The sequence below is a fragment of the Dunckerocampus dactyliophorus genome, chromosome 19 (genome assembly GCF_027744805.1).
Source record: "Dunckerocampus dactyliophorus isolate RoL2022-P2 chromosome 19, RoL_Ddac_1.1, whole genome shotgun sequence".
NCBI classification, from domain to species: Eukaryota; Metazoa; Chordata; class Actinopteri; order Syngnathiformes; family Syngnathidae; genus Dunckerocampus; species Dunckerocampus dactyliophorus.
In genome coordinates, this window is record NC_072837.1 from 5,408,747 (window position 1) to 5,432,754 (window position 24,008).

At 42.2% G+C, this 24,008-nt stretch overlaps 2 protein-coding genes across 20 annotated transcripts in view; both read right to left on the reverse strand.

The window, feature by feature from the left end:
* dnmt3aa (DNA (cytosine-5-)-methyltransferase 3 alpha a) overlaps positions 1-16,051 on the reverse strand; it is a 39,312-nt gene extending 23,261 nt beyond the window's left edge. For 3 of the 9 annotated variants that reach the window (XM_054761419.1, XM_054761418.1, XM_054761416.1), the window contains exons 1-6: positions 15,914-16,051; positions 11,643-11,885; positions 8,734-8,841; positions 3,255-3,372; positions 1,653-1,690; positions 1,394-1,510 (exon numbers count right to left, since the gene is read on the reverse strand). In XM_054761419.1, coding sequence (XP_054617394.1) covers positions 1,394-1,510; positions 1,653-1,690; positions 3,255-3,372; positions 8,734-8,841; positions 11,643-11,711 — 450 coding nt within the window. In that variant the 5' untranslated portion in view covers positions 11,712-11,885; positions 15,914-16,051. Of the gene's footprint in view, positions 1-1,393; positions 1,511-1,652; positions 1,691-3,254; positions 3,373-8,733; positions 8,842-11,642; positions 11,886-15,403; positions 15,885-15,913 lie in introns of those variants that run through there. The other 6 variants (XM_054761417.1, XM_054761420.1, XM_054761421.1 and 3 more) reach the window with 6 other exon arrangements.
* A 773-nt stretch (positions 16,052-16,824) lies between these two features.
* dtnba (dystrobrevin, beta a) overlaps positions 16,825-24,008 on the reverse strand; it is a 28,968-nt gene continuing 21,784 nt past the window's right edge. For 6 of the 11 annotated variants that reach the window (XM_054760932.1, XM_054760933.1, XM_054760927.1 and 3 more), the window contains 6 exons: positions 23,732-23,828; positions 23,481-23,501; positions 22,434-22,581; positions 22,202-22,291; positions 21,156-21,203; positions 16,827-19,510 (listed from right to left, as the gene is read on the reverse strand). In XM_054760932.1, coding sequence (XP_054616907.1) covers positions 19,479-19,510; positions 21,156-21,203; positions 22,202-22,291; positions 22,434-22,581; positions 23,481-23,501; positions 23,732-23,828 — 436 coding nt within the window. In that variant the 3' untranslated portion in view covers positions 16,827-19,478. Of the gene's footprint in view, positions 19,511-20,548; positions 20,897-21,155; positions 21,204-22,201; positions 22,292-22,433; positions 22,582-23,480; positions 23,502-23,731; positions 23,829-24,008 lie in introns of all 11 variants that reach the window. The other 5 variants (XR_008566850.1, XM_054760931.1, XM_054760930.1 and 2 more) reach the window with 5 other exon arrangements.

Below are 24,008 nucleotides of genomic sequence, written 5' to 3' on the forward strand. Positions count from 1 at the left end.
AAGCTAACCGGCTAAGTGAATCTTCGATTCAAGGAGCTGGACAAGGCACAGTCAGAGGAGTGAATACGCGTGAGTCACTTAATAATATCTTAAGTCCAACGTAGTTGATTGATCATTAAAACTGGAAGGAAATTTGTACTTTGTACGTTTAAACAAGACAGAAATGTTAGAAAATGTGAACGCCTGTCTGAAAAATAGTGTATAAAGTATATATAGTTTGTATATGAACACTATATATACTGTATGTATATATATGTATATAGTATATATTATACAGCCTTAAAACATACAGTATATAACAACCAAATAAAGTTGGCTACTTCGCGGACCACTTATTGTGGGCTATTTTGGAAACCTATCCCCCTCGATAAACGAGGGAACACTGCACTGCGAATGGCTGGCGACCAGTCCAGGGTGTACCCCGCCTCCCGCCCGAAGTCAGCTGGGATAGGCTCCAGCATACCTGCGCGACCATAGTGAGGACAAGCGGCATAGAAAATGAATGGATGGATGGATGATTTGAAATACACTACGTTTATGAACACATTTGCACAAAGCATCGGTATCGCTGATATGAGCCTGAATTTTACTCAGTATCGCATCGTTCGTCACAAAAAGGAAAAAGGTAATTTGTATTTCTAAACATATTTGTTTTGCTTTTCATGTGTTTTGCTCACTTTTTGTGTCCATAAAAACTACACGGCCAATGTTGCAAATTACACGATGACAACCCCAAACCAACCGCCACAAATGCATTGCTGTCCTGTGGGAAACACTGAAAGCCCTCCACGTTGCTACACAACCGTAAGGACACTAGCTTGTTAGCATTTTAAGCCTGTTTACATTAGCGTTCCACATTCTCCACAACATAATGCATATTCCTAAAACGTGTACTTTTGTCAGTCACTAGAATTGCTTCATTTCTCAATCCCTTCACTCTTATGGTGAGAAGGTTGCGCTTACTCGGACCCGTCCCGTTGCTCTTCTGAATGTTTGGCAAAGTCTCTGAGTTGAGACTGAGTGCTGGATTCGTCTAGAAAGACAAAAAATTGGTTGACATGATAAACCGCAGTCTACAAAACTTCTCGCTGCTTTCTCGTTTGTTATTTTGCATCGCAGACACACGCCGCACGCCGGATTTGTGTCAGGGGCCCGAAAGACATTCTGCTGAGGCCGAAGGGACCCTCCCTTTTACTCAATGCAGTATCAGCACTATAGACAAAACCACAGCTTCCTGCAACTACTTTGGTTCACGTGTGAGAATCTGACTACCTAATGGACCGGTTTGGAGTGTTACTGGTAATCACATGCACTTTTTTTATTGTCATGAGTGACTTTATGTAGTAGTATATAATCACAGCTCACACAGACACAATTTAGGTCTCTGTCGCACCTCCATCTTCCAGCGGCTGAGCCATTCTTCCTTCTGTCTCCTGCTGATGTAGTACGGATCTCCAGCCTGGAAAGTCACCCTGGGGACCGGTTTCCTACGCAACCTCCCTGTCTCACCCTGCACACACAGCAACAGAGGCTTGATGTATCCTTCACTGTCTATACTCTTCCATTTGTGAGTACTATACGAATGTGGAGTTTTATGTATGAGGAAGGAATAAAAAAATAAATGAATAAATGTTAAGAGAAGCTCTACTCACCTCTCTGGGGGAGTCACAACTTCTGTCGTCTTGTTCATCTATAGTGGGGAAAATAACAAGAAATGGGCCATTTGTTGTGATTTAACAAGAGTTTTAATGAGGATCTGCAATGGTGACTTTTATTACATTTCCTTGGAATCCATATTTAAAGTCAAAATGCCTCCAAGGGCTGCAATCTGGAAGTTATTTTAGTTGCAGCCATGTTGTTCATGACTCAGATGACTGCATATCATTGCATCCATGTCAGCAAACCCAACACATTTTCAAGATAACGCCAATTTTAGCTTTAGTTCACAAAAGAACATGTATGCACAAAAATGAGTTTGCCAAGTAGAACCAAGCAATTCATCTGTTCTCACATTCCAAATACAGTGAAACCTTCAAAGTCAAATGTCTCTAAAGTCATCATCGATCTGTCAGTTAATGTAATCGGTTAACGTGACTGATTGCGACGTCGGGATAGCAGCACAGACGACTCACAATGTCAACTGTCTCATGTTAATCTGAGGAGACTTCTCTCCCAGGCACGCGCAATAATATTCCCCGTGCATGTTCACCGCCGCATCAGAGCATAGGAATAAGTTTGTATGTGCAAAAGGACATAATTTCCGGAGCACGCCGGAAAGTAAGCCGCACCCACTAAAAAAAAAAGGTTCGTACAGGCCGCAAATTTCAACTTTTGATTCAAGAAATGCTTTTTCCCCAAACAGTGCCTAGCAGTGCATGTAACATGGCTAGTTAACAGTAGCCTACAAGAAAAGTCATTAATTGCTAGGTTTGGGCACCGAGTCTCGAGCCTCGATGGGAACCGGGACTAACATTCCGATTCTCCCGGGATTGTTAAAATGATTTTATTTCGATGCCCACTTTGCCGACTGGAAGAAATTGCCGCCAACACCAACGAAGAAGTTATGTCCGCTATGTCCGACTTCCTCTAAGCAATCAGAATCAGCGAAGTCAAACAATAAATGACGTCAGTCTCATGCCAATGTAAGGACGGCAGCTATGGCCCAAACCAAAAACCAAACCACTTGCATGACAGCTCAAGTTAAAAAAGCGCCATGCATGACGATGACTTCGCTCCTCAATTCTGTGTTCAGGACGAGTAAATTGAGTAAATTTGGATTTTGGTTTCATTTAATCTTATCATACAGCGTTTAAATTAAGAGTGCACGCACAGTGGCCCATTTCAACCAAGGTGGACTTACTGCACGCATGCCATCACTTCAACTCAGTATCATTACAACCTTTCTAACTGAAAGGCGAATTATTTAGAGTCTTTCTATTCTATTGTGCAAGGTGGCATTTATCATTAACAACTAGCAGGTGGAGCAACCACATTATCGGACACAATTATGTAGGATCAGAGCTTTAACACTCATCACACGAACCAGACTTTAGGTGTCAAACGTGCACAAGCATGGCGCAAATTGCATAGTGCGAAGGCGCCTTTTCTGGCACACTACAGGGCGGGAATGTTAAAAATTTCCCACACAGTTTCCCCGCGAGAATGGACTGCACTCAATTTTGCAGGTTCCACTGTACAGTACATCTATCACCACATTACAATTATACAACAGGTCTTTGCGCTACAAACGATACCCTTATTCCTCTCGTTTTGCTCTAATTTCCGACGCCCACGTTTCTTGCGAGGGGAAGGGGAGGGCTCCAGCTCCTCGGGCAGAGTCGGAGGGGCACAGGGATCAGAGGTTGCCATCTCCTGGGAAACAGATGGAACAATCTGAGTGAGACAACTGCTGCTGGTCAGGATGCAGCAAAAGACATCTGAACTGCGCACATTCTGTACATACAGACTACGCTTGTAATAGTTGCACACCTATTATGTGTGTTCTAGTTACAAAGCAGAAGCACACACACGGAGCAGCATGTGTCTGCTTGTAATCATTGCAGTAAACACCCACACTGCCATTAACAAAAATACACCTTCGTGAAATTGGAAGGGAAGTAAGCTGGTAATAATAATGTGGGCACGATGAGTCCTAATGCACTCAGGCTCTCGGAAATAAACAAATATGTCAGTTTTATCCATTATCACCCGCATGAACGATTTTAAAGAGCAGTCCTGTGGGCTTTTTTAACTACCTGTAAGGTTGTTATGTGTATGTGTTTCACTAAATGAAATGTAGGCTTTATAAACGTGTGGACGGGAGGCGGTAATGCAAAGAGTGCTAGTGTGGCGAGTGCTAACAAGCTGAAAATGGCTAATGAGGAAGCGAAAGAGGACGTAAGAAGGACACATGCTCATACTGTAACCAATTATTGTCAATGCAGACAAATATATGTATTACAATGTCCACACATACCATATGCGAGCAAAATGTATGCATCAACCCCATGAGGCTAATGCTGTTTAATTACATTGAAACACATGAATAAATAAAAGTACTATAAAATGCTCACCTTTCAACCTAAGAATAATTAAAATTGTACAAAAAAGGTGCAAATATTAACACACCATCATAAAATCAGTAACACAAAAGTGAATGACGGTAACAAGGTTAAATGAAATCAATTTACGGCAAATAAATTAAACAAATCATAATAAAAGACAACACAGCAACACATTCAAACTTAAAAAATTAAACTTATGTTAATTGTGTGAAGTGTGAACTTCATTCATTAGTTAGCTGAAAAAAGAATTGGATATACATAGATACAAATAAACAGATCATATAAAAAGGATGGATTGCTATCAAATGTGTTGTCATATGCTTACAAATACGTACAATAGCAGCAATGAGTGCCTTTGTCGTGAGCACACAGCTAATTATTGTTTTAACCCCGAGATGACTTTAAAGCTGCATTAAGCAATGTTTCACTTAATTAGCTGAGTCAGCTAACATTATAGCAAACAACTGACTACTTACTCATTCAGTCGAAACAGAGGAACATGGACTTTCCGCTGCGGTCGTCTGTGAAATGTAAGTGCATGGCGGGCCAGGTTCCCCCAGTTCCTGAAAAAATCTATAGATGTTTTTTTGTTGTTGTTGTTGTTTTAATTTCTATATGTTCCAAAGGTCTTCAGTCTAAGGGCCTTTTGAGGTTATACTGCCAAATGTTGCGTTTGTCCACCGGTTGTAGTGTTTACATTTACATTTGCATTCAAGTGAACAGTCTCATTGCTTGATGCAGCTTTAACAGTCACTGTAAATACGCCATCCCAAATATAGTAGCTGTCAGAATCGCACTAGTGCGTGGACACAGTTGAGGGCAGAATACAAATTCACACATTGTGTTGTCTCGCATTAATCTAATGATTAAGTTTACGTTGACTTGCTTTGTGACTGTGCACTTTTTCTTGATCAATATTAGGCTTGCTGTAGCAGCAAACAAAATAACAACACAAAAACATCATAAAACAAGCAGCCATTTAGACATGCGTTTGTCCAAATAAAAAGACTAAAAAGACTCTTAAAAGAAAACCCTCCAAAAACGCCAACATTTACATGACGTGACCTACATATTAACCAAGCTACAGCGACATTGTTATTGTAGGAGCTAACACCGAAGAACTACTTTTCTGGCGTAGTGACACAGCTCCTCACTCACAACAAAAATACAGAATACTGTAAGTATTACAGCCTGTTACTTGTTACTACATGGCCATAGCATGTATATAAAACAATAAGATGTTGTTGGAGGTTTTTGGCGGTGTTTTAATCGAGGGCTTTATAGGTGGACTAGGTGAATCCCATTACGTGCATTGTTAGCTGCAGTTTTCCTCTGTTTAGAACGCACAGAAAAGAGCAAGACATGTGTGTTCCTGCCTCATACAGGGATGATGGGCAAAATTTTAAAAAAGGGCAGTTTTCCTTTAAGGCAGACAATATTCAACAACAAAAAATTGCATTACAAGAAAATTCTGTGAGCTTCACAATCTTTTCAATTTTACTTGTTTTAGCTAACACATAGTACCTACAGCTAGCTCCTTTGGCCATGTTGACCAAATAAGCTATACTTATTTACAAGGTTCCTACTGATTTGACATTTCAAGATTTTTACAGACTTTCTCCAGACTCAGTAAATAGATGTGTATTATTGGAGCTGCAACATTAGAGTCAATCATCAATCATCAATGTAGGCATGTCACCATATAATTCCCGGGAAATTATAGCTTGGTAATGTAGCTCATACAAAGGCTTGGAGGAAGATAAGAGCAGTGGGCTGGCCATTCAACTTGTCAATCGTCCCAAATGGTTTCTACCCACTGTGCGCTCTCACACAAACATCAAACATCCATTTTTTTTTTTTTTTTTTTTTTTTTTTTTAGTTATTCATAATTTTATCTTTTAAAAAAACACAACAGTGGTAACCGTCTTGGAAACATGGATATTTTCCCATACTTGAGTTTCCACTTTCCATACTTTTCCATACTGCGGGCACATGCAGTGTAGACAAACAACGATTCACACTCACATTCACACCTACGGACAAGTCAGAGTCTCCAATTTGCCAAACATGCATGTCTGTGGAATGTGGGAGGACCCCGCAGCGCCTGCAAATAATCCACGCAAGCGCAGGGGGAACATGCAAACTCCACACAGACAGTTTTATGCTGGATTCAATCCCAGACGAAGACATGTATCACTTTGCAATAAATTAGAAAAAGGTGTTTCCCCTGATTTATGGTTAGAAAAATATGAAGAAGCCCACAAGCGATGATAAGGATAAAGATCTTGACTTAAATCTCTTGACAGCTAAGCCTGCCTGAAACACCTGCCTGAAAAACTGAAGCGCCAATGTGAGGTCAAATTTGCATTCTTTACTCAATTTAAATAGGTCAACACTGAGAACTGTGACATACTGTATCACGAAAAGCTAAATGTCTCATTTATAAGCTACAGCAGTCTCATTAGGCTTTCTAAGGCGTACACTGACAACTCTAAGTTACATTCAAGTTTCATTTCTATATCATTTTCCCTTGAGAACATATCATAAAAACGGTTACCGAAATGTGAGTAGTGGAAGAGGACCAAATCCCCAGCTGAAAACAAACAGCACCATAAAACAAAACTTAAAAGAAAAGGGTAATGAGAGTCCTCTTATAGTGTATAATAGAGTGACATCTTCATACGATTACGTTGAAGTCATCTTAGTCATCCAAAGGCCTCGAATGGAACACACATGCATAAACAGCAACACATGTCCCACGTGCTGCAGCAAAGGAAAAGACCAACATCTGTCCCTTAACTCGTGGGATTATGATGTGAGAGGAACAAAAGGAACCACGAAGTGGATCTACCATAAAACAATCAGCATGTGTGTGTGTGTGTGTGTGTGTGTGTGTGTGTGTGAGACAACATGGGGAGCCTCCAAACCCTACACAAAAGCACCATTCCCTGATACCATGCAATGTGTATGCATACATGACTGAGAAGAGTATACGGTAAGTCATACAACAGGAGACAAAGTGTGACAAAGTGTAGCTAGCCATCCTGTGCGTGTGTGTGTGTGCGTGTGTGTGTGTGTGTGTGTGTGTGTGTGTGTGTGATCAACCCACACAAAGCCAGCCCACCTGGTCAGACACCAGAACATGACCAAACCTGCTCCCCTTCACACATGAATGCACCCTGTACACACATGTGGACTCACATCATCTTTGAGTGACCGTGTTTAATCAGCTGTCTTGACGCCAACGCTAATTCTAACAGACCAAGTGACACACACAATACGACCGGCTGGCTTTGGAGAAACTACAAAAGTGCTCCAATAGTGTTTGCGTATACGGTGGATCCCCACGTTTGTGATTTAGCATTCGTGACCCACACGACGTAACTGTACCACACAGACTATGCGCGTATCAAAATAGACACTTACAAACTAATATACAAGCAGAAAATATTATTTTATACTCATTTATAACCCGCAAGGCATGCTGCGTAGCCCACGCACACACTTCCCCGACAGGAAGCTACCCAACATGCCTTGTGGGTTATAAATTACTATAAAATAACATTGTTTTGCATGTGTATAATATGTCGGCATTTATTTCAGTACCTGCATAGTCCATGTGGTGCCCTGTGTTCTACATGTGTCATTTTTGCTTGCACCATGAGGGAGGGAGGCGTTTTGTTTGATGACCTTTCGCCGTTTGTAGGTGGTCAGAGAATATTTGCGGGGGCTCTACTGTACACATTTTGTGCTATGCGGTTTATCTGATCACCATACTCCCACATAGAATGGACTGGGACATTTATTTACTCAACCTCCAGTCTGTAAGGGATGAGATAGTTATTAATGGGGATGCCTCGAGGTTTTTTTTGTCCTGATCAATACTGCAGTGTTTGGAATGCTCCCTGTTGCACAGATCAGCACTTTCCCTTTAAACTCCACCCTAAACTTCCGCTTTACAGATACCAGGTCTGCTCTGCAGGCAGTGTATGTTGAGATAAAGTTGTATGCTGCAACATATGGTGGTGGTAGTCATAGTAATGGTAGAGAAAATGTGAGGTAATGCACTTATTCAAGTAGGCGAAACACCAAGTGAATAATCGAGACATGGCATCTATTAGGGCGGAGGCCACTATTTGAAAACATGATGTTTTGGTAAAATAGTAACATGGCATGTTGTAACATTATCTCATTAAGAAACACAGTGTGTTTACACCATATTAGCCGAGGGTTACAAATGCCTCTTGAGTAGTGTTCAACTTTCCGGTTTCAGCTTCCAGAGAGTGCACACGCTTCACTTGGCACATTTGCACTTGCTTTTGGAGCAAAATGCAGCATGCAACATCGATACAGTAGCTTGACAGGCACATGCTCTTCTTAGAATCTCAGCGGCAAAGATTACGACCTTCTCTGATCGACACTGTAGTCCTTCACTGTCATGACGAGTCCGATCTTACGTGACTCTTATAACAGTATACTGATATGAGGCGCGATGGTGATGAAATTCACTCACATTTTTGCCTCTGAATAGTAGCCCAAGCAGCTAACAGACAAGCAGAGCATGGACAAAGCAATCAGGACACCATGACATTACTGAAAATGTAGATAAACATGAAGCATCTGTATGCGTGGTGTTGTACGAGGCTTACGAAAGCATTCGTGTACTCACAGGAAGGAACTGTTTGCGTTTCCTGCTTGGACGGCCCACTCTACGCTTGTTCGGGGGGGTCCCCAGGGTTGCCTCCTCTGGACTATCCTGTTCTGCTCCATCTTCACTCTGGCCGATACAAAGAGGCCACGTTAAACACTCATCAACAAAGCAAATAGTAAAATGCAAGTGCAAGTCTCTTAAATATTAGCAGAGCATTTGAATTGCACTCTAACCGTGTCATTACGAGCAGTGAGGAGTTGCGTTCAAAGACGTCACGTCAGTTACTGTAATTCTCATTGTGAGTGCTTACAAAGTGAGTGATAAGAATAGCCACTTATTGGTTGGTGACACATATATGGTGTTGGAATTGCGCTGCTGCTGATGTGTTCAGGTCAGAATAAAAGTTCTAAAAGAGCGTCAGACTCTGTTACACTGGGCCTCCGTCTGTCATCAAAACAGAGAAGCGTGGCTTGCCATGATTCGTGTGTGTTATTTATGCAAATAAAAGCATTTAACAGAATTCATCAAATAAATGAGTTACCGCCATTATTTTTGACAGCGCTATTGTTTAGCAGTCTCTCCTCCTGCGCACCTTGACATGTATTCACCATGCTGTTATCGGCTCCTCTTGTACATTTAACGGTATTCGGGTTTTGCCGCAGCAACAAGCACAAACAGCTTGATGCGATTTCAAGACAATCTGTCCGTGCAGATGCAAGACAAATTCTATTTCCAATCCACTGCTACGCTAGCCTGACTTATTTATGGTGATTTCAGTTAGTGTTGACACAGACTTCAAAAGACTAGAATTTGGTTTTCTCCAGTGTGCAGCAGAAATACTGAGCGCTATCAGACTGTGTGATGTCTGTGTTCCATGCCTGTGTTTTCCATTAGTGCCTTGATCCCTTTCCCTCCTTCCTCGACTGGACCCGGCGTTGCAGTGACAGTGGAGTGGTTGCTAAGGTGCAGAAACTGCTTAGCAACTGTCTCCGACAGAGACTGCCATGCTGACTAAACGTTCTGGTGTCGCTTCCCCGGTTGATCTCTGTGTACAGCAAACAGCTAGTACAAGTGATGGCCCTGTGCTTGTCTGTCTGCTTTTGCTGTCCATCTGCCAGCTTCTCCAGTGGAAGGAATATTGCAAGTGTGACAAATACAAAGGGACGCTGTTGAGCTGTAAAACATACAGATTGAGAAGCCTGCTCAACCGTGTCAATTTGAGCAAGTGTCAAACACACAGACTGGCCAATCTGTTCATATATCTTTGGTCTATTTCTGACTTGTGGCAGGTTATTTTCGGCTGCCGCAGTTGCTAAGCGACCAGACTGCAAGCCAGGCGGGAGGAAGAGGATCCCATCAGCATCAGACAGCCTGTCCTCTTTCTTTCTTTCTTTCTTTCTCTTTCCACATCTACCTCACTTATTCTCTCCATTTTCTGGCCGTGTTCCTGCTCTCTCTGTGTGTTCTCTGAAGTATTTCCGTGCTTTGCGTCTCTTCATCAATGCATTTACTGGAGAGGAAAAACACAAATTCAACAATTGCTCGACATTATGTTATAATTATCCTATATTTAGCTTCCACTCAGAGACAAACTATAAATAAACACCAAGGCATTACAAGCACTGATTTACTGTCCAACCTCCGACAGTATCCAGAGGGTCCAACACAGAGCAAGTATCACTGTTCTTCATGCTTTGGCCACATTATTCTGACATCATTTCCTGTATGAGGAAGGCTGGCATTAACAGCTGAGGCTGTAGGCAACCTCCATGTCAACCAACCAAAGTTTTTCTCTGCAAGATGGCAGCAGCTGGCAGTAGCTGCGTTTGCAGTATCGCGAGTGGTCAGCGTTAAAATGTATGCATTTTAAAACGTAGGTAGCGCTGCGTGAAACACACACAGTCAACTTGTCAGGTCTATTGATACCAGGGCCATATGAAATCTCTTTTATTTTTCCCCCAAATGCACACATTTTTTCCAAATTCCATTTTAATATTTTAGAATCCCGTTTTTTTACCTTTTACACTTATTTTACCAGCATAGAGTGCGTGCTTTCTGGGTTAGTGAATAAAATGTCTGTGAGTTAAATGCAAAAATCCTTACATTTATGGATGCAACACATTATTGGACAATTTTGCCCACTATTTCAGAAACGGATGTAACTTGCATACACAATAAGCAGGATGTGGCGAACAGCGCTCTTGTTTTGAAGGCCGGGAGTGTGTCGTATGTGTTGAGAATGTCTGTTGTCGGTTAAGACAAGCCGAGAGCGAGAATGAACGTTCACTCAGAACTTGCACGGTGTCGGCGGGCATCGTGAAACGCTCGTTAGCATTAACAACAAAACACGCCGTAAACACACTCAGACAGCCTGAGCACTAGCATGCTCTGCTAAACTACGCTAACACAGTTAGCTTCCATTCATGCTCCATAAGGTCGGAGTATTTTCGGCAGCTTTTGCCTGTGTTTCGATATGTTTAACGGGGAGGGGACGGGTTAGTGTTCATGATGAGATTCTGCCACGATTTGAGTGATTTGTCGGGGAAACACTTCCCTACGCGAACATTCCTTCTCGCAATGACGGCATTTTATTCACATTATGTGAATATCCGCCGGACTTCACATCCACAAGAGTAGATTCAGCTTTTATTGGCCAATTCTGCGATTCCGCAGAAACCATAGAGCCCTATGACACCCAGTATGACAACAGTGGTTCTGCTGCTGCTGTCTTGTGCAATATACGCATTAACAAATTACCGTGGGCTCAAATAGAACCTTTCCACTTTCTCATGCACTCCAAATCATTATTAATTTTTTGTGACACTTATTTAAAATAAAAGAGCAACCTCTACAAGGGGCGTTAAATTTAAAATAAAATGTTTAAAAAATCAAGAGAAAGCCAATGAATAGATATACAGTCGTCTTACCACATTGTTGGAGGTTTTGTTGTCTGGTGTCTGGGGCAGTTCGGTGGCAGCAGGACTGTTGGACGGCATGGCAAGGAGGCGGCTTGATGAAAGCGAGTTCACAAAGTAAAAAAAAATAAAATAATAAATTAAAAAAATGGAGCAAATCAAAACATGGGAAAGGCCCTCAGAAGCACCAGGTGTGCCGTCATTCAAACTGCCTCCTCTGTCTGGCAATCGGTCTCACTCAGTCCTCCCCCTCTCCTAAAAGAAGCAGAGAGGCAAAACGTGCAAATCGCAACCGGTGAAGAAAACAGGAAGTTGGTGAAGACTGAAGATAGCACAAACACACGCGGGCCTCGGTTCAAAGCGGCTTGACAGGTGTTTGCACAATGCGTGATGTATTGGGTCGTGGACGTGCAACAGTGAAAATAAAAAATCATGTTGGACCTGTTAACAGGTTCACACTCATGCATGTGTCCTTAGAACAACCAGCTCAGCTTTCAGCGTATGACTGACGTGCGCGTATCAAACTCTACGTTTCATGAGGCTTAATGGCTACAACAGCAACTATTCATCATGAGCATAACTCCGTAAGCGTATGCAACACGGTCACATCTAACGCCCTGCTCTTCAATTATTCCCAAACACTCCCCCCACTTGAAAAATGTCATTCCATTTCAAGCAATCAAATAACAAACGTCTGAATCACATCATTCCAATCTGACATTTCTAACAGCTGCTGACTTACAGGCTGCTGGTGTGGCCTATTAAACATAAAGCAGATGTTAACCATGTTCAAACTCGGACAGGTCATCATGTCAGATACAAGCTATGATTAGCATGACTGACATAAAAAATGGTTCAACAGCAAACATATTTGGATGGACACATGGACAACACACTTGCAAAGCATCTACAGTATGTAGTCTAGCAGCTCAAAAATCCAAACAGCATGCGTGCCATATTGCCGTGGCCAAAGCCAACACGATCTAACAACAGCAACGTTTTTTGTTGCGAACCAGACAATATTACAACATTATTGGGGGCGGGTATGAATGGGATATTGAACACGTTTTCATGAGGCCTCGGGGCACGAGTTAATGCGATCCGCAAATTGTGACGGGCAACAAGTGGTTGTGCAAATGCGCGACTCGATAAGAAAAATAAAATCACAGCCATTCTGTTGCTGTGTCTAATATAGCCATCTAAAATATATTATATTTTAACTGGCCTGCACTCACACTGCTCTACGGCCACCACTCCATTATACAGAGCTGTTTTACGCCGACTTTCGTGACTTTGTGGCTTATTTTGAGTCTTTCGGTATATTTCTATTATGCAAGGCCGTGGTTATCATAAATAACTGGAGAGAGGAGTGATCATATTATATGACACGTATGCTGTAAGCGAGCACACCGTAGGCTCTGATGTTACGGATTATTTCAATAATGCAAGGAGGTGGTTATCATTAATAACATAGTAATGAAAAATGTACACCTGTGAGTGCCCTGTAAAGAAGTGAATACGGATCAGGGCACTCACAGCCACACAATCCGGGATTTGGGTGTCATTGGTATCTGTTTATTTATATACTGCAGGGCGGTGGTTACCATTAGTAATACATGCAGGTCTATACAATTGTGAGTGCCTTGTAAAGAAGTGTATCACACTTGAGTATGGATCAGGGCACTCATACTTGTCAAACAATCAAGGATTTAGGGGTCACTGGCGTCTGTTTATTTATATAATGCGAGGTGGTAGTTATCATTAATAATACATGCAGGTCTACTGTATACACTTGTGAGCGCCTTGTAAAGAAGTGTATCACGCTCGAATACAGATCAGAGCACTCACACTAGTCAAACAATCTGGAATTTAGGTGTCATGGGTGCCCAATCACAATACAGATACCCTCGTGTTACCCTAGTGTACACTTAGCCCAGCTGTTCCCAATTATTTTCCGTCATGACAGAAAGTTTTTCATGCCACATAATATTTATTTATTTATCTGTACAAACCACTGTATGAGTTGCTGGCACCAGCAAGGTTCAAGCATGAATAAAATGAAATTGCCTCTCACGCTATCACCCCCTCTGCCACACACCTTGTCCCGTCCCCCCTGGGGGACCCGCTCCACTATCTGAGAAGCACTGCCTTAGCCTCAGCGCTTACCTGCTGTATTTTTTACCAAATGCTTTTTATTTTTTTGGTCTTTCAATTTTTCCAAGCATGAAACAAGTCTGTAATTTAGGACACAATGCAAAATTCCATGCATGGTCATTTATTGTGTCGCTTGTAAGGTTTTAGCACCCTTTGGCCGACATCAATTAACAACCAAATACTGGATGATGAATTGAGTGGAAATTGCAATTTCACCACATCACTAGGCCCGTTTAAAGGGCAGTCCACAATTACAAACAGATTCTTACTATAAAATGACACATAGCCTAGCTCACTCTTCATTTTGCTGTGGTTACCTCATAAAATTGCTGAATGTCGACATGTCATTGCAAGTACAGTCGCTGCATCACTACGAGTCAGGAGCATAGGCTATTGCAATGTCAGACGTTTAATCTGATGACAGATGGAGAACTCTAACTGCTTGAAATTGCCCCCAAAAACTAGACCATAGCCGTGATTTATATGTAAGTGCCTGCAGCCATGTGTGATGCTCATGGAGTATGTCACTCCTCACACTGTGGCCTTACGTCAGCCGCTGTTAAGACGCCAAGCAGCAGGCCAGCGGAGAGCCGAGGGTGTGGAAACTTTGCAGAAAAGGGTGTATGATAACCATCTCGCACACCTCAGAGGTCCCACGGCATAATTGTCAGTTTGGCATATGTAGGTCAAACACTCCTATGGAAAGTGTATGGAACAGAAATAGTTGCAGTCTTCTTGCCAGCAGGTTTTTAAATGTCCTAGGCCCAAGCACAAGCCTGAACCGGTGGGAGGAGAAATGGTTGCCAGAGCAGGGAAAACAGCTTCATTGATAGGTCAAGGTAGTAAGAAGCAGCTGGGGAAAGAAAAGGGACGTAGGAAGAATTGTCTCCATAATAAAAGTACTGCATGAATCCCCTCCCCTATAAGGCTGCAGCTGGACCATTTTAACTGGCATTTTGTGCCATTCATTTGTTTCACCTTGTTGAATGAATACAGGTGAAAATGTCCATTTTATTTTGCACGTCTGTGCCTTACATTAGCTTAAAATGGTCACGTTTGTTCATAATGATACAAAACATCTAACTGAAAATGCAACTTTCAATCGCACGTTTATCGCAACATAAAATAATGCAATCGTTTATCGCGAGATTTCCATTTGGACTATTTCTTATGTGTCCACTAGATGGTGCTGCTGTTTCCCCAGTCAAAGCATGCAGAAAAATTTCAAACGTTTTATTTTTTTCTGTCTTGCTACTGAAATGACAAGCACCCAATTTGCTTTAAAAAAAATCATTAAAATGTGTACATTGTATGAGCATTCCATCTTGGAAAAAAACTATCCAAATAAATCATAAAGGGAACAAAATCTATTTAATTCTAATGGTAAGGAAATAAAGAACACTGTTTTGAGACGCTAATAGACTTAATGATAATTAGTCTTGCTTGAGTCACTCAACCAGAACAGGAAAAATATGGTTTAATAATATTTAATAATAAAGTTTTGTCCACCTCACTGCATCCACAAACTTTTATTTTATAAGCGCATGCCGGAAATGCAGCGAGGCCTTAAAGGTAACATGACATACTCCAGCTTTATGACAATTAATATTAGGACCGACCTCACACGGCCTTCAGCTGGTGACTTCTCCAAAAACCCTTGGAGGGTGCAGGAAGACGGCGATAAACACACTCGTGTGTGTCGGTACGCTTTACTAGGTCAGGTAAAAAAAACACACACACGGAGGCGCGACTTAGACCGAATGCACCCGTTAACCCCGGGAGGCGCGTCCTCGTACGCCCGCTCGCTCGCCGTGGAGGCGGCGCTGCCGAGCGCGCTGATGTGTCTCGGTCTATGTGCTGGGTTTAAAAGGACGACTCTTGGTTTAATGTTACCTGACGGTCTTAGGAGGAGGACGTGTACGCTCTGTTGGAATATGTTAGCATAACCGCCCCCATATTCCATTTGACATTCCTCCCACCCTACAAAAAAACTCCCAAGTTCACTCTGAGGCTTCACGCGCAGCTCCAGCCCACCATGTTGTTCCAATGCGCGCGAACAATGAGCACCACTGCTTGTAGCTGTAAAAGCTAGCAGCTGCCGGCTGTAAAAATGTAATGTTTGTATTTACCGTATCGTCCGACCCTGACGGCCGTCGTTTTCCCCTCCTCGCGTTCACTCTCGACCTCTCTCACTCCCCCTCTCTCTCCCTTTCTCGCTCGCTGGGCTGCTTGTCTAGCGCTCCCCCGCCTGCTTCCGCCGCTTTCTCTCCCTCTCTGCCATTAGCTAGCGGCAGACCGCTGCAGCAACATAGCGAAGGTGTCCACATGGTCCTAGAGACTGCCCTATCGTGTACGTTTCTTATAATATACCTGCAACATGAAACTCTGGAAAAAAACATTCATGCAAAAAAGTATCGGTATCAGCAATACTGGCCCTGTATGCTATCAGATCAATACCAAACTTTGCAGTATCACATTCCCCGAATTTTCACATAAATTTCCTCTATGCATTGATGTGCACTGTGGATATTTAAACTCTGCTACAGTGTCACCACAATGTCTAGTACAGATGCCTTATCAGCAATTCATTAATATTACTTAATTGGTAACTATGAATAGGTTTGCAGTGGTGATGCCACAATACTAAATCATATTCATATGTTGAAAGGCCTTTAAAACAAAGTAATGCATGTAATCTCACCTTGTATTTCTGCACTCCAAGCGAAACAGATCATTTCTCAGCGCCTTATTGCTCCCGGCACATTGCAGAAGTTGCACTGGCGACGTCCAGTTTATTTATAAACAAAATGCCTGATGGAAGCGTGGTAAAGTGTATGGCCATGTGCGAATTGTGCAACTTTGCTGAGCGCCGAAGCACTTCAAGCGTACAATACCTTAATGCAAAACCCGCTGTAGCAAACGTGGAGCTAACATTAGCAAGCCTGCACTTGATGACAGTATTCAGAGCCAAGATAAAAGTTCGGCCAATTCACAAACTCGCTAGAGAAATGTTTAAGATATTGAAAGTGATTGAGTAAGGAGTCCCTTAGAAGGATGAATATAGGCAACTTCAATTTACAAAAATGATATTCCCATAACTGCACTTCATTGGGGAAAAAATGGCTTAATTGTATATGTAGTAGCCTGACGGAAAATGAACCTTTTTGACTTCATATTGTAATTTAAGTGCACGTATGTCTATTCATTGAGTCAGCCCTCGACCACAGTCAAACTGAAATGAAAAGCATTTCTACTGTGTCAAACTATTGTTCAATCAAAATGCGATTGTGATTAATTTATTAATAGTACCTTTCTGACAGTGTCAAGGCACCATTTTTAATACCAGTCTCAGTGTTGTAATATTAAAAAATAACTTACCAGGCTTAACAACAGTCAACAGCCGAAATAGTGCTGTTTAGATTCATTTTTAATACACCAGTGTGACATTTATTTACTAGACAGGAAGGCTAAACTCAGTTTGACCCTCCCGGGTAAAAGCAAAATGTGCATTACGTGTAGCATTCAGGGCCATAACTTGACGGAGAGAGGAGGTGATGCGTTATTTATGGCAGTCGGTGAGGTCACAGACAACAGACAGCAACAATGAGCTTCATTCAGTCTATAGTTTAGGACCCTATACCTTGAACACACACTCTGTCTTTGTCACACACACAGTCACGACCTCTGTATGGAGAAAGCTCATGGGAAAAGTAAGATCAGCTCATCCATGATAATGAGGACACTAAATCAAAGAGAACGCTGGAAAGTGAAGCAGATTAAATAAGGAGGTAATAACAAGTACAGCGTAACGTGTGACAACTTGTGTGCGCTACTGAGTGACAGCAAACAGTTTGATGATAAATATAATTTATTGCGGATCAAACACGTCACTCGCACACAGGGCTGTTTACAGTTTCAAGTAAGGTGGCCGGGGAAACATGAATAACAGCATTAATGACAGTCCTGTTCTACGTATGCAAGGCAAGTCATCATAAAACGAGACCATCATTAATGAGTCGCTGAAAATGATCACATCACATGACCTCAGTGGCCAAGTGATGTTGCTTTAAAATACTGAGCTCACACAAGCTTGCTTCTTTGGTTCAATGTTTGCACGCGCGCACACACACACACACACACACACACAGCATGGCGGGTCACCACGTGTGCTTTTTTTTTTTTTTTGGTAGCTTAAACTCGACAGCAAAATCCTCAGAGAAGCTCCATTTCCATAATCCACTGCATGGTTCACAAAGCTTGAAATGAAAAAGGCAAAAAAAAAAAAAAAAAATAGCAAAGTGTGAGGAGTCATTTTGGGCTACACCGTATAAGAACCTTTCTTTTTTTTGTTTAAAAAAGGGGCAGAAGGTGAGGTGTGTTTAAGGTTTGAATTGAATGAACTTGACCTTAGTTGTTAATGGAGGCATGTTTTATAAGCTGAATAAAAGAAACAAAGTCTGAAAAAGACGTGTCGTCTTATATTTGAGGTCTAGAGTTTTCTATATGTAAAACAACAGGTGGCGCGTTGGCGAGAGCTTTTCTTCCTGTCACTCACACATACCAATGATCTGCAGCCGCAACGGAGACGGGTCAAAGTTATTTCACTGACAATGAAAACATGATTTATATAAAAAAAAATGTAAAAAGATGAATTATGCCTTTAAAAAGATTTTCCCACCGACAGGTCTTGAAAAAGAGGGGTAGTCTTATATGCAGGATCTTATATTCAAGTCAATACGGTAATCCAGCCCTGAAGTGTGAGGCCCCAGAAGACTTCGGCAGCTTGGGAAAAATATGCTGAATGCAAAATGAAGTTGTTTTTAGTTCCTACAGCGAGAGGAAACAGAAAACTAAAAAAAAAAAAAAAAACATGCTCCAGAAAATCAGTTTTCCGGGGATTAGGGGAGATCCCAACCGTCTCATATTCTCCGAGGGGAGGCTGTGTCACAGTTTGAAAACGCCTGCTTAAAGCAACATAGGCTTGTTAGTAATGTCTCCTCCCACTTTGCTGTTGCATAAAATATCTTACATCTTATTAATATATTTTTAACATGACACACACACAAACAAACAAAAAAACAAACACACAAGTCTGACTTCAGTACCAGGACAGACAACCTGAGCTGCTATAGTATGAGCACCAGTGGAGTTATTCACACCTGGACCAGGGCTAGCGCCTCAAAACAGCAGCAAATGTCCCATTAAAGATTCATGTCTCAGCAGGGCCTGACCTCATGCATTTACACATGGACTCGCACAAGAACCAAATAACTACAACATAAAATCAAAGCAAAAATATTAAAATAAAATAAATACAAAGCACACAGTGCTGAAAATTAAAAACTCATCTCTTGACCTTCCCTTGGTTTTTGTTTTTTCTTCCTTCTGGATCTACATCCTGTATCTACATCCTGACTCACCTGCTCTTCACACACCCCTTTCACTTACTTGAACCCTCTCATGCCTCAAAAACAAACAAAAAAAGGACACAAACACACACACACGCTACGGTACAAATCAGTAGGCTTCAGACTCCTTGCTTAGCTATGCCGGATTCAAGCAAACCACAGTGACAAAGACAAACACTGATTCAGAGCTATACATCAGTAGAGGACCAGGTGGGCCCTGCGGTGTCCAGCATTGTGATTGGCTGATTGGCCGTTGTGCTAATCAGGAAGTCTCTTCTGTCGCCATTTAGCTTCTCCTTTGGCGGGGATGGTGACATGCTGCATGAGGAGAGTGACAGCTCCGTCAGATATCTTAGATGATGAGATTACGTGCACAATATAACGTTTGCGTCTACAGTGGAACCTCTAAGTTGGAATGCCCTTGAATTCTAGTCATTTTCTCCCCAAAATACTGTCAATGCAATGAAATACCGCGTTCCCTCGTTAAATCGCGGTTCACCTTTTGTGTCATTGTCAATCAATCTCCTCCGTGCCGTCCCGTGCAGCACCGAATGCGTTCGGCTTGCCAAATTTACATAAATGTTTGATCGCTAGCAGTTGTGACTCTGAAGTGCTGCAAGTTTTATCCCCGACAACACGCACAATGTCGACGAAACGCTCTGCACCGTCAAAAGGCACCTGCGGCCGCACCCTAAAAGCAGAGGATGATGAAAACCATCGCAGAAAAAAGTAAGGTAGAAGTTGCGGCTGGAGGGTGCCATTACGGGATAAATTCATCTTCCGTTCAAGGAGGCTCACGAGGAGGAGGAGGAAAATGTGACGACAGGAGCTACAGTATATGTTTTTAACAAGGATACAAAAAAGCTAGAGCGGAATGGCGCCAGGATGCAGAGGCACAGACAGATGAGTGAAATACGCGTGAGTCACTAAATCATTTCTCGTGTCCAACCTCATAGGTTGATCATTAAAATTCAAAGGTTTGAACTTATTGAAGGAAATGTTAGCAAATGTTAATGCCTATTGAAAAAAAGTGTATAAAGTGTACGGCAAAGGGTTGTACAGCCTTAAAACATATATAATAATTGTAAAAACATTAAATTGGCTACTTAATTTCACTTATTGCGGGATATTTTGGGAAACCTATCCCCCGCGATAAACGAGGGAACACTGTATATTCATTGTCAGTGGTTGGAAAAAAAACATCTGCGATACAATTTCATGCTCAGGTTTGTCTGTTAAAATATGAAACCAAGACAGCAATACATGTTATTAAGTGTTAAATTAGTCAGCGATTGACTGAATATTATTACAGTTATTTGTTATGCTTCCAGAAGGAGCTCAGATGACGGTACTTACTGTTTTTGTTTGTCCTGTGATCAAATTTAACCTGCTAAAGAGAGGAAACGTTCCATGAGAAATGAACCGTGCCATGCTCCGTTAAAGCAAGTTGCTACCGCAAAGCTTAACGAGAAGCATGTGAGCTTGCAGGTGCACGCGGTTCCTTTCCATCTTAACGGTGTCGAATATACTGACGTGGACCTCCTGTCTCTGTGTTAAATTGTTAGCAGGTTAACCATGCAGGTTAGCATCCTAATGAGTCTTGAGTCTGAACCCGGGGGCAGACCAGGAAGGGGACTGCACGCTTCACCTCTGCAGGCAGCCAACACATAAAGAACTAATGAGTTGGCATGTTAATGATGCCAGCTGCAGTAACGACAAGAGTAATAAGTTAGGAGTTGTATGGACGCACATGGTCAGCCAAGCACTGACAAAGACAGGAAAACACTGCAGATTCTGTTAATTAAATTACACGCTCACAAAGGAATGTTATTTGTTGCTAATATGAGTATGAATTTATATTACAAATGCTACACCGAGGCTTTTCCAAAAGCAATAGCAGGAACTAGAAAGTACAGGATCTGTAGAAAATCTAAATGACACACTCCTTCAGGAGCTGTATTACCTCTGTCCTTGCCGTTCAGCAACCTCTCCTCTTCCTCTCGACCGTCATCTGGTCAGAAAGAGGGTCAAGTGTTAGCTACATGAATATGACTTCAGTAAAATGGCCCATCATTCATGGGTATAGCGCTCAGCATGAGCAACATTTTTACCTCCATCGAGCACAAAAGCAAGCACTACGGTTTGTTACATTCCACAAAGAACATTTTCCATGCAACTTTGGGCGACTGGGCTTTTATCTTGGCGCCTAGCACTCTCCACTTTCATTCTGAAGGTCCTGGGCGGTGTGCAGGGCTGGTAGAACCGGGCGGGTTACATAATATAATGAGTAGAGAGTGCTAGGCGCCAAGCTAAAAGCCTGGACTGTCAGCTCCACGCCCGGCACGACTCTTATGGTTCAGGGAGTGAGGTGTTGCACGGCTACACTGGCTGGTGTCCGTTACACTCACCGTCACCCCCATCCGGGTCAGGGCAACAAACATAACCGCCGTGGGCCTTCAGACCTTCAGAATGAGAGTCGAGAGTGCCAGGCGCCGAGCTAAAAGCCTCAAGTGCTAACGTGGCTGGCATCCGTTAGAGAGTGTGTCAGAGGAAGACGTCATTAAACCTCAGAGCAAATCAGGATTGAAATGGCAAACGACACCGTCTGCTGCCTCTTTCTTTTCAGAGCGTACATAGCTGATTGCAGAAACACAGCACATCATTGTCAACAACCAGGTATTACCCATTATTTTCACCATTGCTGCACCCCAGTGGAGGTTTGCAGTTTATTGGATTTGTTTGCTTGTTAGTAACATAGAAGCCTGGTCACTAAACATCAGTAGGACATAGGTTAACTACCTTGTTTGTTTTTTATAAATAAATCGTTATTTTCAGTACTGCGTAATCAAATTTACAACCAAAAAGAAAAAAAAACACGTGTGGCAATATCGCATTGTAGACGAGCACATAGAAAGTAAACTTCTTCTTCTTCTTCTTCTTGTTTTGACACCATGTGTTTAAGAGGGCTAATTGTACTAATTGTACACCAGACACTGTGTGTTTCTGTACCAGAATGAAGCTCTTTGACCAGTGAGGACACAGTGTTGGTGATGGAGTCGGCTGCCACAAGGAGGTCGTTCCTCAGGTTTCTCCTGGGTCCTGATGACATTGGGAAAAAAACAGTCAAAGTCATACTTTTTGTAAAAAGGCAGACTATTTAACATGGCTCCTGTATTGGATCAAATTAGATGGTGCAGGTGTGCCTAATAAAGAGGCTAGCAAGCGTTATTTACGATGATACCTTGGGCGAAAGCCTCCTGTACGTCCCCGCCCACCCCGGCGAGGGAGTCTTGGGGCGAATACATCTGGGGAGACGCGGTACCGAGCGAGCGGACAGGAGATGGACTCGGCCGGGAAGGAAAAGCTTGAGAAGAACCAGCTGCCTGCGCCTGAGAGATGAATATCGAAATATTATTCTAAGCAGAAGAACACAATCACATGTTTTTTTTTTCAAGAGCACAAGGGTTCACTGGATAAAACTAATGTACAGTCGTCCCTCTCAACATTGCCATTCGAACATCGCACCCTCACGATCACGGTTTTTCAAAAATTAATTAATTAATAAATAGTTGCTGCTTTATTGTTGACTATGGTCTATTGCTAGCAAAATTGTACATATTCTTGGACTAATTTAAGCATTTACAAGCACGGAAGTGGCTAAATGAGTGAAAATTGAAATATAAGGCATTCAAAGTATAATAGAAAATCTGTGACTTGTTGTGTGCACCTTTAAGAAGTGGAGCATGGGAAGTGACTGAGTGCTAGCAGCAGGTTAGCAGTGTAGAGAGTGGCCGACAGCAGCTCCTGTGTGAATGTTCAATGCATGCGTTCTCTGCTCCCCTTCACCACAAACTGCGGCAGTACAGTAGTAGACTACACTGGTCTCTAGGTGTCAGTAACGTTACATTGATGAGACAATAGCCACCAGGAAGTACACTGTCAATGCTCTTATTTATGTCAAAGATGGCTTATTTTCTATAATTATGTCTACTATTTTGGGTAATACAAGTGTAAAGGTGACTATAGGGGGGTTATTTCATGTCTCAAAGGCTGCAACAATGGTAAAAAACGTATTTAGAAGGTCATAAACAGGTTTTCTATGCTGTAAGTATGAAAATATTTCATTTATTAATATTGAATCCTACTTTGTGGAAATTCACTGATCACGGTCGGGTCTAGAACCAATCAGCGATAAACGAGAGACGACTGTATTGCTCATGTTGAGTTCTGTCTCCTATTATTAACCCTACTAACTCAGACTTTGAAAAGAGGTGGGGTTTAAACTTACTGCCTGTCGTTGTTCCTCATCCTACAGGGTCAGAGCACGGGCAGGTGGAAACAAACGGGGAAAGAGGATGGAAAGAACGAGGTCAGATACAAAACAGTGCTAGAACAGGAGAGACTCTCAAAGGAGGAACAAGAGGAAGTGAAAGCGAGGCGAGATGTGAAGCATAGGGGAAATGTTGCCGTCTTTGCGTGTCAGTTAGACTAAATCCCACTCCGAATGAAAGCGGTGTCATTCAGCTCTGTGTGTGTCACCTTGAGAAGCTTCATCAGTCCCTCCAGCTGAACCATCAGTTCTCTCCTGCTCTCTTGTAGAGACGACATCCTCTGCTCCAGCTCATCTTTCCTCTGTCTGCAACACACAGACAAGCAAATCACTACTGTCATTTAAGAGGCAGAAGAAGAGAAATGCATTTACAGACTGACTCAATATTTGGTAGGATATATATATATATATATATATATATATATATATATATATATATATATATATATATATATATATACACATATACACACACACACACACACA